At 60.4% G+C, this 18003-nt stretch overlaps 1 protein-coding gene across 1 annotated transcript in view; it reads left to right on the forward strand.

Annotated features, from left to right (window-relative positions):
• Positions 1–207: 207 nt before the first annotated feature.
• LOC100674516 (cadherin EGF LAG seven-pass G-type receptor 3) overlaps positions 208–18003 on the forward strand; it is a 39460-nt gene continuing 21664 nt past the window's right edge. Inside the window, exons 1-26 of the mRNA XM_064274574.1 lie at positions 208–3952; positions 5462–6112; positions 6573–6798; positions 7077–7192; positions 7562–7650; positions 7761–7918; positions 8491–8654; positions 8945–9070; positions 9161–9330; positions 9751–9936; positions 10456–10572; positions 10967–11138; positions 11309–11450; positions 11544–11664; positions 11951–12134; positions 12480–12581; positions 13941–14035; positions 14197–14406; positions 14657–14852; positions 15113–15268; positions 15643–15817; positions 16434–16601; positions 16812–16938; positions 17033–17239; positions 17455–17629; positions 17845–17957. Coding sequence (XP_064130644.1) covers positions 208–3952; positions 5462–6112; positions 6573–6798; positions 7077–7192; positions 7562–7650; positions 7761–7918; positions 8491–8654; positions 8945–9070; positions 9161–9330; positions 9751–9936; positions 10456–10572; positions 10967–11138; positions 11309–11450; positions 11544–11664; positions 11951–12134; positions 12480–12581; positions 13941–14035; positions 14197–14406; positions 14657–14852; positions 15113–15268; positions 15643–15817; positions 16434–16601; positions 16812–16938; positions 17033–17239; positions 17455–17629; positions 17845–17957 — 8091 coding nt within the window. The remainder of the gene's footprint in view (positions 3953–5461; positions 6113–6572; positions 6799–7076; positions 7193–7561; positions 7651–7760; positions 7919–8490; positions 8655–8944; positions 9071–9160; positions 9331–9750; positions 9937–10455; positions 10573–10966; positions 11139–11308; positions 11451–11543; positions 11665–11950; positions 12135–12479; positions 12582–13940; positions 14036–14196; positions 14407–14656; positions 14853–15112; positions 15269–15642; positions 15818–16433; positions 16602–16811; positions 16939–17032; positions 17240–17454; positions 17630–17844; positions 17958–18003) is intronic.

An 18003-nucleotide genomic window follows, 5' to 3' on the forward strand; every position in this document is an offset into this window, starting at 1 on the left:
GCGGCAGGAGCCGGTGCCACACGCCAAAGGGGCTCTGGCCGCGGAGTAGATGGTGCCCAGAGGGCGGCAGCTGTGCGGAGCGACAGACCGAGGGGCGGAGGGCCGGGGCGGTGGCAGGGGCCCCGGAGGGGGCCCGAGCGGCGGGGCGGGCCCATGGCCCAGGCCCGGGCGGGGGCCGGCGGAGGCCGTGTGGGGAAGCAGGGGGTGATGGCGAGGCGGCCGCTGTGGCGGGGTCTCGGGGGGCCGCAGACCCCGCTCCTCCCGCTTCTCCTCCTCTCTTTGTTTCGCCTAAGCCGGGGGGAGCTGGGGGTCGGCGGGGGCCAGGGATGGGGCCCAGGGGCAGCTGCCTCTACGGGGCCCTGGGCGCGGAGCGGCAGCGGAGCCTTAGCTCTTTGTCCCGAGACGCCCAAGGTCCGAGAGGATGGGGAGCCTGGCCTGGGAGTCAGGAGGCCCGTTTTCGTGGCGCTCAGAGGGGGAAGGCAAAACGTCCAGAGTGGTCGAGGGCCCGCTGAGCAGCTGGAAGCGGTACTAGGGGCTGAGCATGGGGCCCAGGCATTGGATAGCCGCGGGCGAGAGACAGGACAGGCCCCAGGGTCTCCGTTGTGCTGGAGCCCGGAGATTTCCTGTGGCGGGAGGGCAGGACCAGTACAGAGAGACGGGCTGTTGCCGAAAGCTCTGTCTCCAGGAGTGCTGGGCTCGGGGGACAGCTCGCCCCTCCCTTTGGACCTTCTGGCTCGGCCCCAAGATACCAGGCCGATGTTATTCCAGCGGAACGCTGGGAGAGGAGTCCGCAAGAGGGTGGGAACCGCGTACTGTTGCGGGGAATTGTGGGCGCCGGGGCGCCGGCGTCAGAGCGAGAGACCTGCGGCATTCCGAGCGGAGGGGACAGCCTCCCGGCCGGACTGTCCTCCCCAGGCTGCGAAATCGGGTGCGGGACTGAATTCAGCACTGCGCACGGCGAGGACAGCTCCCGCCCTGCGTTCAGCACTGCGCGATTCTCGGACAGCTCCCGAGCCGGCGTCCGAGCGCATGCGTCCTCGCAGTCTCCTCCGCCGCCGCTTTCTCCCGCAACGCCCTGGGCCTCGCCCCCCGGGGGCCGGGGCCCCGCCAGGAGCCTGGAGAATCTCCCCAGTACGTCGGGCACGCTCCCGTCGCGCCGCAAACCGCCACCCGCAGTTTCCGCAGTACAACTACCAGGCGCTGGTGCCCGAGAACGAAGCAGCAGGTACCGCGGTACTACGCGTGGTGGCGCAGGACCCGGACGCGGGTGAGGCTGGGCGTCTGGTTTATTCGCTGGCGGCGCTCATGAACAGCCGCTCTCTGGAGCTGTTCAGCATCGACCCGCACAGCGGCCTCATCCGTACCGCGGCCGCCCTGGACCGCGAGAGCATGGAGCGCCACTACCTGCGAGTTACAGCGCAGGACCACGGCTCGCCGCGCCTCTCGTCCACCACCATGGTGGCTGTAACAGTGGCTGACCGTAACGACCACGAGCCGGTGTTTGAGCAAGCGCAGTACCGGGAGACGCTTCGCGAGAACGTGGAGGAGGGCTACCCCATCCTGCAGTTGCGTGCCACTGACGGCGACGCGCCTCCCAACGCGAACCTGCGCTACCGCTTTGTGGGACCACCTGCAGCGCGTGCCGCGGCTGCTGCAGCCTTCGAGATCGACCCACGCTCGGGCCTCATCAGCACCAGCGGCGGCGTAGACCGCGAGCACATGGAGAGCTACGAACTGGTAGTGGAAGCCAGCGACCAGGGCCAGGAGCCTGGGCCACGCTCGGCCACCGTGCGTGTGCACATAACCGTGCTAGACGAGAACGACAACGTCCCCCAGTTCAGCGAGAAGCGCTACGTGGCACAGGTGCGCGAGGATGTGCGCCCCCACACGGTGGTGCTGCGCGTCACCGCCACCGATCGGGATAAGGACGCTAATGGACTGGTGCACTACAACATCATCAGCGGCAACAGCCGTGGCCACTTCGCCATCGACAGCCTCACTGGCGAGATCCAGGTTGTGGCGCCTCTGGACTTTGAGGCAGAGCGAGAGTATGCCTTGCGCATCCGTGCACAGGACGCAGGTCGGCCACCATTGTCCAACAACACAGGTCTAGCCAGCATCCAGGTTGTGGACATCAATGACCATTCTCCTATCTTTGTCAGCACACCCTTCCAGGTCTCGGTCCTGGAGAACGCACCTCTGGGCCACTCTGTCATCCACATTCAGGCAGTGGATGCAGACCATGGGGAGAACGCCCGACTGGAATACTCCCTAACTGGTATGGCACCTGATACACCTTTTGTGATAAACAGTGCCACTGGCTGGGTCTCTGTGAGTGGCCCTCTGGACCGTGAGTCTGTAGAGCATTACTTCTTCGGCGTAGAGGCACGAGACCATGGCTCACCTTCACTCTCTGCCTCAGCCAGCGTCACAGTGACTGTGTTGGATGTTAATGATAACCGGCCTGAGTTCACCATGAAGGAATACCACCTACGGCTGAATGAGGATGCAGCTGTGGGCACCAGTGTGGTCAGCGTGACCGCTGTAGACCGTGATGCCAACAGTGCCATTAGCTACCAGATCACAGGTGGCAACACCCGGAACCGCTTTGCCATCAGCACCCAGGGGGGCGTGGGCCTGGTGACACTGGCTCTGCCACTTGACTACAAGCAGGAACGTTACTTCAAGCTGGTGCTAACTGCATCTGACCGTGCCCTTCATGATCACTGCTATGTGCACATCAATATCACAGATGCCAACACTCACCGGCCTGTCTTTCAAAGTACCCACTACTCAGTGAGCGTGAATGAGGATCGGCCAGTGGGAAGCACCGTGGTGGTCATCAGTGCCTCTGACGATGATGTGGGTGAGAATGCTCGTATCACCTATTTCCTGGAGGACAACCTGCCCCAGTTCCGCATTGATGCAAACTCAGGGGCCATTACACTACAGGCCCCCCTGGACTACGAGGACCAAGTGACCTACACACTGGCCATTACAGCTCGGGACAATGGCATCCCACAGAAGGCAGACACCACTTATGTGGAGGTGATGGTCAATGATGTGAATGACAATGCTCCACAGTTTGTGGCCTCCCACTACCCAGGGCTGGTCTCTGAGGATGCTCCACCTTTCACCAGTGTCCTGCAGATCTCAGCCACTGACCGGGATGCTCACGCCAATGGCCGGGTCCAGTACACTTTCCAGAACGGGGAAGATGGGGATGGAGATTTTACCATCGAGCCCACCTCTGGCATTGTCCGCACAGTCAGGCGGCTGGACCGGGAGGCAGTGCCAGTGTATGAGCTGACTGCCTACGCAGTGGACCGCGGAGTGCCCCCACTTCGGACTCCAGTCAGCATCCAGGTGACAGTGCAGGATGTGAACGACAATGCACCCGTCTTCCCAGCTGAAGAGTTTGAGGTGCAGGTGAAAGAGAACAGTGTTGTGGGCTCGGTGGTGGCCCAGATCACTGCCGTGGACCCTGATGAAGGCCCCAATGCCCACATCATGTACCAGATCGTGGAGGGGAATATCCCTGAGCTGTTCCAAATGGACATCTTCTCTGGAGAGCTGACGGCACTCATTGACCTGGACTATGAGGCTTGCCAGGAATATGTGATTGTGGTGCAGGCCACATCTGCCCCTCTCGTCAGCCGGGCCACTGTGCATGTCCGCCTGGTTGACCAGAATGACAACAGCCCCGTGCTCAATAACTTCCAGATCCTCTTCAACAATTACGTATCCAACCGCTCAGATACCTTCCCCTCGGGCATCATCGGGCGCATCCCTGCTTACGACCCTGATGTCTCTGACCGCCTCTTCTACTCCTTTGAGCGTGGCAATGAGCTGCAGCTGCTGATGGTCAACCAAACCAGTGGGGAGCTGCGACTCAGCCGAAAGCTGGACAACAACCGCCCACTGGTGGCCTCCATGTTGGTGACTGTCACAGGTGAGGGGCAGGGAGCAGGAAAGGGACTCAGTGATCCCGAACTGTCAGCCCCAGGGGCTCCACAGAGCACTGCAAACCAAAGGGATTTCCAAACCTTCCAAGAATCCCTCAAGTGCTGGGTCCCCGCACCCCCACAGGATCTTCCATAGACCTCACAGGGACTCTGCTTAAATTCTTGGGAAGTCTACATAGAACCCCAAAGATTCCAGGGCATCTAGCAGACCCTATAAAGACTGTAAAGAACTATCCACTACCCTAGGGACAGTTCTCCACCCCAGAATGTCCTAGAGACCCTGCAGTAATGCTCTGGAGGTCCCAGCATGGGCCAGTCAGCCCACATACATCCCTGTGCTGTGATGAAGGGAAGGGTCACTTCTGGTCCAGTCTGACCTTCACATCTGGGCAGGAGAGGGAGTCCAATAGTTCCGTCGTCAGGCACAGCAGCTTATTCTGGCAGCTTCATGCAGAGTGGGGCCTGGTGGCTATGTAAGGAGCTGACCAAGGTCCTGCCCTTTGGGAAAATGACCAGAGGTCAATCTACTTCCTGCCTCCCTCCACTGCTCCAGATGTTTACAAGCTCCTTCTTCATGGGAAAATGCAGGCTGGAGAGGCTCTCACAATGCCTACTGGGGGCTGCAGAGGTAGAGGGCAAGCTTCACTGGCCCTCATTCCCCGAGTCTGGAGCAAAGGCTCCTGGCCTTGTCAGAGAAGGCATAGCCTTCATTATCCCTCAACTCACTCAACAACAAATCTTTATTGACCACTCACTAGGTGGTGGGGTCTGGGAATAAGGAGAACAAGGCAGATAAGTGTCTCACCTTCATTTCTGGGAGTGGCCACTGAAATCACAGGATCCAGGTCTGGGGTGGTGGTTAGCTTACTGAACCATGTAAAAGGAGGTCAGTGGTCCAAGACTCACCTGGAGCAAGAGAGCTTGCTGACCCAGGGTTCTGGGGAGAGGGGCATTTAATGGTCACTGGGCCAGGGCCCCCTCTAGTGTCATAGGAGAGCAGCTTGCTGATCCATGAGAGATATGGGGTGGGCGGTTCCTGACCTGGAACCCTCCTTGTTTCTTGGAGGGGTTTTTTGGCAGTTCGGCTGTGCTAGGAGGTAGGGAGAATGAGTAGCCAATGGTCCTTCCTGGCTCCTCTTTGTGCCTTGAGTGGGAATGGCCTGCTGACCATGATAACTTTTGGGAGGGTGGATCACTGACCACCTAGGGTTTCTCTTGTGTGCTGTTGGGGGACTGACTTTTTGACTCAAGGGTGTTGTGGGGGTTGGTTGATCCCTGGTCCAGACTCTTCCTGTGTGGGGGTGGGAAGCAGCAGCATGGTAATACCTTGGTGGGGAGGCTGGTCACTAGCCCCAGATCCTCTTGTGTCCTGGTGGGGTCAGCCTGCTAACTCGCAGGTGCTGGAGGACTGGATAGTCACTGTCCCCAGCCCTCTGGTGTCCCAAGTAGACACAGCCACTGATCCCAGGCTGATCCTGCACTTACCCTGCCCACAGATGGCCTACACAGTGTGACGGCGCAGTGCGTGCTGCGTGTGGTCATCATAACCGAGGAGTTGCTGGCGAACAGCCTGACCGTGCGCCTTGAAAATATGTGGCAGGAGCGCTTTCTGTCGCCGCTGCTGGGCCACTTCCTCGAAGGTGTGGCCGCGGTTCTCGCCACGCCCGCCGAGGACGTCTTCATTTTCAACATCCAGAACGACACGGACGTGGGAGGCACCGTGCTCAACGTGAGCTTCTCGGCGCTGGCGCCGCGCGGGGCCGGGGCGGGCGCTGCGGGACCCTGGTTCAGCTCCGAGGAGCTGCAGGAGCAGCTGTACGTGCGCCGCGCCGCGCTCGCAGCCCGCTCGCTGCTCGATGTGCTGCCCTTTGACGACAACGTGTGCCTGCGCGAGCCCTGTGAGAACTACATGAAATGCGTGTCCGTGCTTCGCTTTGACTCGTCCGCGCCTTTCCTGGCCTCGGCCTCCACGCTCTTCCGACCTATCCAGCCCATCGCGGGCCTGCGCTGCCGCTGCCCACCCGGTTTTACTGGCGACTTCTGCGAGACGGAGCTCGACCTCTGCTACTCAAACCCCTGCCGCAACGGCGGCGCCTGCGCGAGGCGCGAGGGCGGGTACACCTGCGTCTGCCGCCCGCGCTTCACGGGTGAGCGGGGCGGGCGGGAAGCGGGGCGGGAGATGGGGGAGCCTAAGGCAAAGCCCGGGGCCGGGACTACGTGGCGAGTCAGCCTGGGCCTCGCTGCTGAGCCTACAGGGGCCGATGTGGCGGCGTAGACCTGAGCCCGTAGGGCCTGTCCCAGGGAAAGCGTAGGGCCTGGAAAGAACAGTGGCCTTAGGCAGGGCTGAGGCTATGACGGAGGCATGGGCCATGGCCAGGGGCAGGGCTACGAAAGCACGTGGCCGTGGCACAGCGGGACCTGGGGGCGTGTGGTCAGACCCGGCACCGAGGGTGAGGCGGGGCCAGGCGCGCTGAGCGCGTGCCCACAGAGAGTTCCGCCTTTCCGAGGTCTTGGAACTGGCCGGGGGCTTGGCCTTGGAGGGGCAGGGCCTGTGCGGCAGGGGCGGGGCGTGGTTGTGACCGCCTCTGAAAGCGCCCTGGCCCCCAGGAGAAGACTGCGAGCTGGACACCGAGGCCGGACGCTGCGTGCCGGGCGTTTGCCACAACGGGGGCACCTGCGCCGACGCGCCTCATGGCGGTTTCCGCTGCCAGTGCCCGGCGGGCGGCGCCTTCGAGGGCCCGCGATGTGAGGTGGCGGCGCGCTCCTTCCCGCCAAGTTCCTTCGTCATGTTTCGCGGCCTGCGACAGCGATTCCACCTCACGCTGTCCCTCTCGTAGGTGCCCGCCCCGCGTCTCTGAGCGTCCCCGTCCTGACGCTCAGACCCTGACTCAGATTCCTGAATGCCCCATTCTGACACCCCACAGGGCACTGCCCCCTCCCCTGACACCCCGACCCCCCAGAGCGAGCGTTATTGCACTGGCCTCACCCGTCGGTCCCTCTCTTCCTTGTCGCTTCTTTTTTCACCCCAGCCTGGGCAGCGCCCTTCGACCCTTCTTGTCATAGGGTGGTGGGTGTGTGAGGCTCATGCCGTGCCCTGCCATCCCCGCCCAGGTTCTCAACTGTGCAGCCAAGCGGCCTGCTCTTCTACAATGGTCGCCTAAACGAGAAACACGACTTCCTGGCTCTGGAGCTCGTGGCCGGGCAAGTGCGGCTCACATATTCCACGGGTGGGTGCCCCCGTAGGGTGTATGTGTGTGGGGGCCAGTGGATGCATGTATGTGTGGCATGGCTGGGGGTTTTGGGCTCTGTGTCCCCATGGATTTGCCACATCACACACCTAACAGACAACAGTGTGGACTGTCCCCATGGCCACTTCCTATGGAAAGGTCCGTCTCTCCAAGGAACCTGTGCTTTTCCCATCTGTCTAAAGACACTCTGATCCAGCCAGGATGGTCACCAGTGAGGGGAGTGATCTGATGCATCCAGGGTGACCCTGGAAGTAGCTGTGCCTAAATGACTGGGAGAGTGGGGACAAATCTGGGAGAGTGGGAACAAGTCAGCAGCTCCAGACAACCTCCACACACACCCCCCAACAGGCGAGTCCAGCACAGTGGTCAGCCCCACAGTTCCGGGGGGCCTGAGTGATGGCCAGTGGCATACAGTGCATCTGAAATACTACAACAAGGTAGGCACTACCATTGGCATGGGAGAGTGTGGGGAGGGAGCTGGGACCCCAGGTTCTGCCCCTCAGAGGTCACCCTGCAGGCCCTTTTGACTGGTGTCCCTGGATCTTAGCCCCGGACAGATGCTCTGGGGGGTGCTCAGGGTCCCTCCAAGGACAAGGTGGCTGTGCTGAGCGTGGATGACTGTGACGTGGCTGTGGCCCTGCAGTTTGGGGCTGAGATTGGCAACTACTCCTGTGCAGCTGCTGGCGTGCAGACAAGCTCCAAGAAGTGAGGCCCCCAGCCCTGGTCCCCGTGCCCTTTGCCTGCCAGACTCACCCCCACCCTTCACATACCCCACTTCTCACCCCAGCCTGTCACACTGCCCATCCTTCCCCCCCAAATCACCAGATTTCCTTCTTCAACTTCCTAAGACCTTCAGAGCCACCTCACCCTAGCCCCCAACCCTGTATTCCACCCTAGACTCCCCACTCCCGCAGAGTCCCCCAAGTCTCTTCCCCCACCCCAGTCTATCTACTTCCCTACATCCCCACCTAGCACCTTAATCTCGTACGCAGCCCTCCAGACTTCCCACTTTTCTATCTCCTACCCCAGCCACCCAAATGCCTCACTCCTTATCCTAGCCCTCAACCCCAGAATTCTCACCTTTCCCAAGCTACTTGCCTATCATGAGTCCCCCTTTGTGCCCCCACAACTGAAGTAAGGCCCTCTTTTGCAGCCTGGCCTCATACCCCACCTCAATCACCATACCCTCTGAGTCGTACCCCTCACTTCCTACAGCCCTCAGGAGCAACCCCACCCTGGCCCCAGTCCCACCAATGACCCGGACCCCTGACCCCCAGGTCTCTGGACCTGACGGGCCCCCTCCTCCTGGGGGGTGTCCCCAACCTCCCCGAGAACTTCCCCGTGTCCCACAAGGACTTCATCGGCTGTATGCGGGACCTGAACATTGATGGCCGCCGAGTTGACATGGCGGCCTTCGCGGCAAACAATGGCACCACAGCAGGTAGGCCTGTAGTTCCCACCAGCCCCGCCCATAGCCTTGTTCCCTTCATAGGGAGTGGGTGGAGGGCTACATGGGGTGACCCCAGGTCTGACTTTATTCTGGACTCCTTTGTTGACAAGCACCATGCCACAGCTCTGCCTTTGGGGCTCTACTCCCACCAACCCCTACCCTCCGAAAAAACATGGGGCTGAGATCATGGCCTCTGTCACCTTTTCTGCACCCCTGTGGCCTACGCAACACTCAAGCCACCCTCCTATGTTCTCACATCGCCCATGTGCCTTCCTCCCCAGGCTGCCAGGCCAAGCTGCGCTTCTGCGACTCAAGCCCTTGCAAGAACAGCGGCCTCTGCTCAGAACGCTGGGGTGGCTACATCTGCGACTGCCCTGTGGGCTTCGGTGGCAAAGACTGTCGGCTCAGTGAGTGGGCAGCTCAGGGCAGGAGGGGCCTACCGGGTAAGATCTGTACCTGGGGTTGGGCCTGTGACCCTGCTGCTCTTATCCCCTCAGCCATGACTCATCCTTACCATTTCCGTGGCAACGGCACACTGAGCTGGGACTTTGGAAGTGACATGACTGTATCTGTGCCCTGGTACCTGGGGCTGGCATTTCGGACGCGGGCAACGCAGGGGATCCTGATGCAGGTGCAGGCTGGGCCACACAGCACACTCCTCTGCCAGGTGTGTCTACCCACCTGATCCTTCCCTGGACCCTCAGCTCTCCAACCCACCAGCAACAGTCCTATGGTTTCAGGCTCAGTCACAGCATATTTCTCTGCCAGGTGTACTGACCCTGCTCTAGACCCTGTCCCTTGACCCTGTCCCCCATCATGACAACTTCAGCAGGCATAGGGCACCAGGACAGCTCTTGTGCCAGCTGCACCATTCCATGACCCCCAGTCCTGATCTCTGTCCCCTGACCCCACTATTAGCACCATGGTACCCCTGACACAACACTCCTGTGTCCTAGGTATAGCCTTGACTCTGCTATTCTGACTTCTGATATTTCTGACCTCTGAGCCCCCTGATTTCACCTCCTGATACTCCCAGCCCCAGCCCAACTAGGGCTCTGATGCCACAGCTCTGCTTCTCTACCCGCAGCTGGATCGAGGGTTGCTGTCTGTGACGGTGACCAGAGGCTTGGGCCGTGCTGCCCACCTCCTCCTGGACAAGGTGACAGTCAGTGACGGCCGGTGGCATGATCTGCGGCTGGAGTTGCAGGAGGAACCAGGTGGCCGGCGGGGCCACCATGTCCTCATGGTCTCATTGGACTTTAGCCTCTTCCAGGTCTGACCTCTGACCCTGGGGTATTGTGTTCTCAGCTTTCCAGTCAGACCCATGTCATTTGACCCAACCTTTAGCCCTGCTCCTGTCAACTCCCTCCACTGATGTTCTCCCCTAAGCCCCTCCTCGTATCCCTGCTCTGAATTCACCCCACCAGCCAGACTGGTCCACTGTCAAGTACTCCTCATACCATGGAGGCCACCCAGATTTCTGCCCTGGTATCCGGGTACCTCTCTAGTGATCACTTTGCCTGACTCCTGGGAGCCCCCTCTGGTCTCTGTTCCCCAGGTCAGAATCATAGAATTTCAAGGTCCATTCTGGGTCCAGCTCTGGAATGAAACCTTCTTGCCACCTCACCCTCCCTGCCCCAACAGGTTCTCCATTCATTCCCAGACCATATCCCTGGTACCAGGGAACAGAGCATGATCTTGCAGAGCTAAAACAAAGCCTTGACTGACCCTAGAATGAAGCAGGGGTCTATCAAACCCCTCTGCCCTAGTGCTGACCTGTCCCCTCCCCCAGGACACCATGGCAGTGGGGAATGAACTGCAGGGCCTGAAGGTAAAGCGACTCCATGTGGGAGGACTGCCCCCTGGCAGTGAGGAGGAGGTCCCTCAGGGTCTGGACGGCTGTATCCAGGTGGGAGTCAGCATAGAAGCATGATATGGGGCGGGGGGCATTAGGGTCATGGTTAGAGGTGAGGGGCTCCTTGGGGCCTGAAAAAGCTACATACAAGTGAAGGTTGTCATGGGTGAGGGTAACCTGACACCACCAGACAAGTCCAGCCTTTCTGTGGTATTGGAGGTCAGAGTCTAAGTTAGATTATCAAGGGTCATTAGGGGTCTGTACTGGGGACAGCACAATTAGGCATCCCATGGGGGGATTGACTTGGGGATGTTAGGGTCAGGGCCTGGGGTTTTTTTGGGTCTGGGGGAGACTGCACGTCAGGGGTCATCAGGCCAGGCTGGCTCTGCAGGACACAGGGCTCAGGTGCCTTGATGTGGGCCTCACCCCTTGCTGGCTGTGTCCATAGGGGGTATGGCTCGGCTCCACGCCCTCAGGGTCTCCAGCCCTGCTCCCCCCCAGCCACCGAGTGAATGTGGAACCTGGCTGTGTTGTGACCAACGCCTGTGCATCTGGGCCCTGCCCACCACACGCTGACTGCAGAGATCTCTGGCAGACCTTTTCCTGTACCTGCTGGCCAGGTGGGGTCTTGAGAGGGTCAGGGGAAGGGTGATCTGGGCAGAAGCCAGGGACCCATGGTGAGGACTGAGAGACCCAGAGGGTCTGGAGGAGGTGGGAACTGAGAAGGACAGGTGCCTGCTCCCTTCCATGCTCTGCGGCCAGTGGCCTAAGCCCCTGACCCAACCTGCAGGTTACTATGGCCCAGGCTGTGTGGATGCCTGTCTCTTGAACCCATGTCAGAACCAGGGGTCGTGCCGGCACCTCCCAGGAGCTCCCCATGGCTATACCTGCGAGTGCGCAGGTGGCTATTTCGGACACCACTGTGAGCACAGGTAAGGAACTGGGGGCTGAGATGATGGAGAGACCTCGCCGGGGGGAGGCGTCACTGAGGTATGGAGGCATCTCACCTGTCTGTCCACCCCCAGGATGGACCAGCAGTGTCCTCGGGGATGGTGGGGGAGCCCAACTTGTGGTCCCTGCAACTGTGACGTTCACAAGGGCTTTGACCCCAACTGTGACAAGACAGATGGGCAGTGTCACTGCAAGGTGTGTCTGGCCCCTGGCCTTTGACCTTTTAACCTTTCCCTGGACATGATCTATTGATTTCTTGTTCAGTTCGCTGACTTCGGCCACTGACTTGAGTCTTGACCTTGATTTCTTACTCCTAATTTCTGTCGTCCTTGACCTCTGACCCCTTCCTTATCTTTTGGCTTGTGACCACTATTACCTTAACCCTGTTCTGTTGACTCCACTCTTTCACCAAGCCCTGATCTGAGACCCCTACCTTAAGCCCTGACTTCTGACCTCAGGCCCCTGACCCATCCTCAAACAGGAGTTCCACTACCGACCTCGGGGCAGTGACTCATGCCTCCCATGTGACTGCTACCCCGTGGGCTCCACCTCGCGCTCATGTGCACCTCACAGTGGGCAGTGTCCCTGTCGCCCAGGAGCCCTTGGCCGCCAGTGCAACAGCTGTGACAGTCCTTTTGCAGAGGTGACAGGCAGCGGCTGCCGGGGTGAGCGGTCTTCACCCAGCTCCACACATAGAGAGCTGGCTCCAGCATGCTGCTACCAAGTATCAGTTTCATGCTTGGCTCTTTGGGTAGGGGTCATGAGAGGCTTTATCTAAGAGAGACTACTTATACCCAGGGAACCCCACATTCACGCCAAATACTTTGCTGACCTGTCATAGAACCTGGGCTGACCTCACCTCATAACAGGCCAGCTCCTGTGAGGCCAGCAGGGGAGTGGTGGGCAGCAGGCCCGGAGTGAGTGGTGGAGGGGCAGTGGGTGCAGTTGTCACTTGCCCTGGCGCCTGGACTACCCCTGGCCACCTGGGTCAGTGCCTTCTCTTTCCCCAGTGCTCTATGATGCATGTCCCAAGTCCCTGAGAGCCAGTGTGTGGTGGCCCCAGACCAAGTTTGGTGCCTTGGCCACAGTGCCCTGTCCTCGAGGGGCCCTGGGTGAGTATGTGGGGGGCAGGGGCATTGCTCAGGGTGAGGGTGGGCCTGTCCTCTGACTGCTGCAGCCGCCCCTTTTCCTGAGCTGGGCGCCCTTGTTCCTGCAAAGAGGTGGGAGTTGGGTGGGGTCCTGATGGGCCCCTCACCCTTTCTGACCTCCCCAGGGCTCTGGGTCCCTCCCTTCACCCTCGCTGAGCCTCTGTCTGTTTCTCTTGGTTTCTGGGCAGGATTGCGGGGTGCAGGTAAGGGGTACGTGTTTGCTCAGGTGTGCTGCCCCCTCCCATTGCCAGAGCTTTTGCAGACCCCTCCCCACTGTCTGAGGTCTCAGTAGACCCTTCCTCACTGCTTGAGGTCCCTGCAGACCCCTCCTTGCTGCCTGAGATCTCTCAATGCTACACCCAACTGCCTGACATTCCTGGAAGTTTCCTCCTGCCATCTGAGGTCCCCAGAGGCCCATCTTTGATGCCTGAGGTCCTCAGAGGCCCCTTTCTATTGCCTGAGGTTCCTGCAGACCCCTTCACACTTCCTGAGATCCTTGCTGACCTCTCCCCGGTTCATAAGCTTCCTCCAGGCCTCTCCCCGCTTCCTGAGGTCCCTGCTGGCCTCTCCCTACAGCCTGTCATGACAGACCTCTCCTCTCTGTCTATATGAGACCCCAACAAACTCCTCCCTGCTGTCTGAGGGCCCCACTGCCCCCACCCGCTGCCTGAGCTCCCAAGGGCCCTCCCTGCTGCTTGAGGTCTCTGCAGTGGCCAGACAGAGATCGGCAATGTGCGCATGCTCACATGTGTCTTTCTATGCCTGTGCACGTGTCTGAGTCTGGCGGGGATGGGGAAGGGTCTGTGCTTAGGTCAGGGTCCCTGTTGCTAGTGGCCACGAACTCCCTTACGGCCCAGGTCAATTCTCCTTCAACTTCCCATTCCAACCCCACAGACAAGGGGGAGAGATGGTGGCAAAGTCACCACTGGGGTGGTTAAAACTTGTGTGAGACCCCACACAGGCACACTCGTTTTGGTTACAAAATACTCCTGGAAGACCTCATCTGTGTCAGCATGTCTCTGTGTAAGAGAGAGAACATTGTGTGTTTGTGTGCTTGTCTTGGGCCACATGTCTGTGTGTGTGTTTGCGTGCGTGCGTGTGTGTGAGTGTGTGTGTGTGTGTGTGTGTGTGTGTCTACAAACCTGCCTTTGTGCTCTCCTTTATATGATTGGTTCAGGATGGTCCACAGGGCTCTCAGGGATTGAGTGACAAACAGCTGGGAACCGCCTGGGTTGAGCTACCCCTAGGGCAAGGGAGGGTTCTGTGGTCAACTCAGTGAAGATGTCCAGGCCTCAGGCCTTACCAGGGGTTGCCTGCCCCCAGGGGCTGCCGTGCGGCTGTGTGATGAGGACCAGGGCTGGCTGGAACCTGACCTCTTCAACTGCACCTCCCCTGCCTTCCGAGAACTCAGTCTGCTGGTGAGACTCCACTCACATCTTCTCCAGGGCCCCAGCTCCCCCAGGCTTGTGGTGGGCCCTAGATAGCATGGCCTAGCCCTTGGCCTCCTGAGCTGTGCCCGTTTCCCCCTGTGAAGACCTGATGAACTATAGAATGCCCACCTCCATCCTTGTCTCGGCAGCTGGATGGTCTAGAGCTGAATAAGACAGCACTGGATACCATGGAGGCCAAGAAGCTGGCTCAGCGGCTACGGGAAGTGACCAGCCACACTGACCACTACTTTAGCCAGGATGTCCGAGTCACTGCCCGCCTGCTGGCTCACCTACTGGCCTTTGAGAGCCATCAGCAAGGCTTTGGGCTGACAGCCACACAGGACGCCCACTTCAACGAGGTGGGGCTGCACCTTCTGCTTCCGGTCCCCTGGCTCTGGCCCAACAGCTCCATGCCCCCTTGCTCCCTAGCCCCCCAGAGCTGATCCCCACATCAGCTCCCTCTCCAGGCTCTTCTTCCCTTGTCTTTTCTAGCCCTGCCCCCTTGCCTGTTGGGGTCCCTCTGAATACCTGGCCAGATCCCTCAGGCTGCCCTGTCCCCGCACACACCCTCCCTACCTGGCTGAGTCCAACTCCATCTCCCTCCTCCAGAATCTGCTATGGGCTGGCTCTGCACTGCTTGCTCCAGAGACCGAGGATTTGTGGGCAGCGCTGGGGCAGCGGGCCCCTGGGGGCTCCCCAGGCAGCGCAGGGCTGGTACGGCATCTGGAGGAGTATGCAGCCACACTCGCAAGGAATATGGAACTCACGTACCTGAATCCCGTGGGGCTGGTGACGCCCAATATCAGTGCGTGGCGGGTGGGATGGGGCCGGGCACAGGGCTGTAAAAGGGCAGGGACCTGGAAGGTCAAGAGACTGGGGGTTATTCATGCAGGGTGGGCAGGAGGCTGGGCCGCCACCTTCAGTGCTTTGCAGGAAATGACTGCGCTGATGGCAAGGAGGCTGTGGATTGTGGGACTTGGGTACAGGAAGGGGGTAGGAGGGCGCATGACCCTTGGCAGAGGGAGGAGGCTCTTGAGGGGTCTCACCCTTCTACCTCCCGGGTAGTGCTCAGCATTGACCGCATGGAGCACCCCAGTCCAACCCGGGGGGCCCGTCGCTACCCCCGCTACCACAGCAACCTCTTCAGGGGCCAGGATGCCTGGGACCCTCACACCCATGTGCTGCTGCCTTCCCAGTCTCCACGGCCATTCCCGCCCGAAGGTGAGAACCCTGGAGTGACCCTTGGGTCAGGTCCTGTCCCTTTCAAGCCAGACACCACATTGTCCTCTTGACAACTCTTCCCCTCCCCCATGTCATACTCGTGAGACCCTCCCACGTCCAGCCTCCACCACACACCCCTTCCTACAGGCCTCGCCCCGCCAGGTCGTTTCTCATCATCACAGGTGACCCTGCAAGAGCTTGAGCATTCAGGGGCCAACCCTGGGGAGCCCATGTCCCCTTCATGGAGCTCCTGCTTCCCACATCTCCGAGCTCTGCACCTACCAGAAAGAGTCCCTCACGCTTGTTCAGAGCTGGCTTGGTGGGTGCTTGGGGTTGGAGGTCACTGACAGTGGCTCCTCCCTCTCCTTTGGCAGTTTTGCCTTCCAGCAGCAGCAGCACAGAAAATGCCACCGCCTCAAGTGTGGCCCCCCCACCAGCCCCTCTGGAGCCCGAGCCTGAGCCTGGAATCTCCATTGTCATCCTCCTTGTGTACCGCACCTTGGGGGGCCTGCTCCCTGCTCAGTTCCAGGCCGAGCGCCGGGGTGCCAGGTACCACAGATGAGGCTACTCCAAGGCTCCTCAGCCTTCAGCCTTTCCTATGAGCTTCTGCCCAGCCCAGCACTCCCTTTTTTTCTCTGATGGACAGATGAGCTAGTACCCAACCAGACAGAGATGGTTTTGTGCACAGCTCCAGGGAGCCTTGTCCATCCTGGGCTCCATGTGAATCGTGTTCCCTAGAGTTGTGCAAAGTGATAGAACTGCAGGCTGACAGACACAGGGGCACAGACGGGGGCATACAGGAGAGGTACAGGAACCAGGTACACACAGGCAAGCTGGCTGATCCAGAACACAAAGACAGGCCAGCTGATGGGAGTCAGATGGGGGTGGGCGCAGGACAGTTAGAGGCAAGTCATCTGGAGCTGCTTGTGCCTCAGACTCCAGTCTGGGCAGTAGGTCCAGAGGCTCCTTTGCTGCAGGGAGCCCTCCATTTCTGTAGGATTCTAACCTCTGGACCCCTAGTCTTGAGTCAGCCTCGCCCAGCAGGGACTGGAGGGGCTCTCAGAAGTGGCAGTACCCTGAGGATCGGCATGAGGACAGGGTAAGGTAGGTGGTCAGAGTGCAGGGAGGTCAGCAGCGTTCAAGCCCAAGTGGGGTGTCTCCTCAGGCTGCCCCAGAACCCCGTCATGAACTCCCCGGTGGTCAGCGTGGCTGTGTTCCATGGGCGCAGTTTCCTGAGGGGTCTCCTGGAGTCTCCGATCAGCCTCGAGTTCCGCCTGCTACAGACGGCGAATCGGAGCAAGGCGATCTGCGTGCAGTGGGACCCACCTGGCCCGTGAGGATCCCCATTTCAGGAACCCTTGGTCCTGTTGCTAGCCCCTGGGAAGCCAGGGCCCCCACTGATGTCCTGGTTCAACCAGACTTATGAGGAGGGTTGCTCCCCTACTTGGGCACCCTCAGGCTCTCCCGTGACCTCTTACAAACCCAGCCTGGCAGTGGGCACTCCACGGAGGGTACAGTAGGTCTAACTGCTCTGTGGCCATAGGGCGGAGCAACGCGGCATGTGGACAGCGAGGGACTGTGAGCTGGTACACAGGAACGGGTCCCATGCACGGTGTCGCTGCAGTCGGACCGGCACCTTTGGGGTCCTCATGGATGCCTCCCCCCGTGAGGTGGGGCTGTGTTCAGAGTCCTGAGGGAGTTGAAAGTCCAAGGAGGGCAGAGGGACTCTACTCGAAACCCCACTGACCATCCATGCCTCCACAGCGCCTGGAGGGCGACCTGGAGCTGCTGGCTGTGTTCACCCACGTGCTCATGGCCGTGTCTGTGGCTGCCTTGCTGCTGACCGCGGCCGTCCTCCTGAGCCTGCGGAGCCTCAAGTCCAACATGCGTGGGATCCACGCCAACGTGGCAGCTGCCCTGGGTGTGGCAGAGCTCCTTTTCCTGCTGGGCATCTGGAGGACCAACAACCAGGTGCAGGGTCAGGGCCAGGGGGCCCCACCTGGCCCCAGAGGGCCTGGGGTCAAAACAGAGAGAGGTCAGGGATGCTCAGGTTGGGACCAGGGTTGGGGGCAGATGCTGGGGTAAGATGCTGTGGTTTAAGGGTCAGAGGTGAGAAGCAGATGCCTGGGATGGGGGTCAGAGGTGGGCTGGGCAGGAGGGGTCCTGACCGCCGCCCCCACCCCCAGCTGGTGTGCACCGCCTTCGCCATCCTCCTGCACTACTTCTTCCTCAGCACGTTCGCGTGGCTCCTCGTGCAGGGGCTGCACCTCTACCGCATGCAGGCGGAGCCACGCAACGTTGACCGCGGCGCCATGCGCTTCTACCACGCCCTGGGCTGGGGTGTGCCTGCCGTGCTGCTGGGTAAGGGCTCCGCCCCCTGGGCCACCCAGGCTTGTGACCCCCCAACCTCCATCTATCACAGCCTGACCTTTGACCCTGTCCCCAACTCCCGCCCCGTATGCCATCTACTCAGGGGAGAAGCCTGCTCCACCTACACCCCAAGCTTATCCCCACCCATGGGAGTGTCAGCAGCTTAGAACACACCCCTTCGGACCTCCCTTTGTCCATCTTCCCAGGCCTTGCTGTTGGCCTGGACCCTGAGGGCTACGGGAACCCCGATTTCTGCTGGATCTCTGTCCATGAACCCCTCATCTGGAGCTTTGCAGGCCCTGTCATCCTAGTCATCATGGTGAGTGCCCTGCACTTGGCTTTGCCCCGTGCTTCCCTCACGGAGA

This window comes from Loxodonta africana, chromosome 22 (genome assembly GCF_030014295.1).
Source record: "Loxodonta africana isolate mLoxAfr1 chromosome 22, mLoxAfr1.hap2, whole genome shotgun sequence".
Taxonomy (NCBI): Eukaryota; Metazoa; Chordata; class Mammalia; order Proboscidea; family Elephantidae; genus Loxodonta; species Loxodonta africana.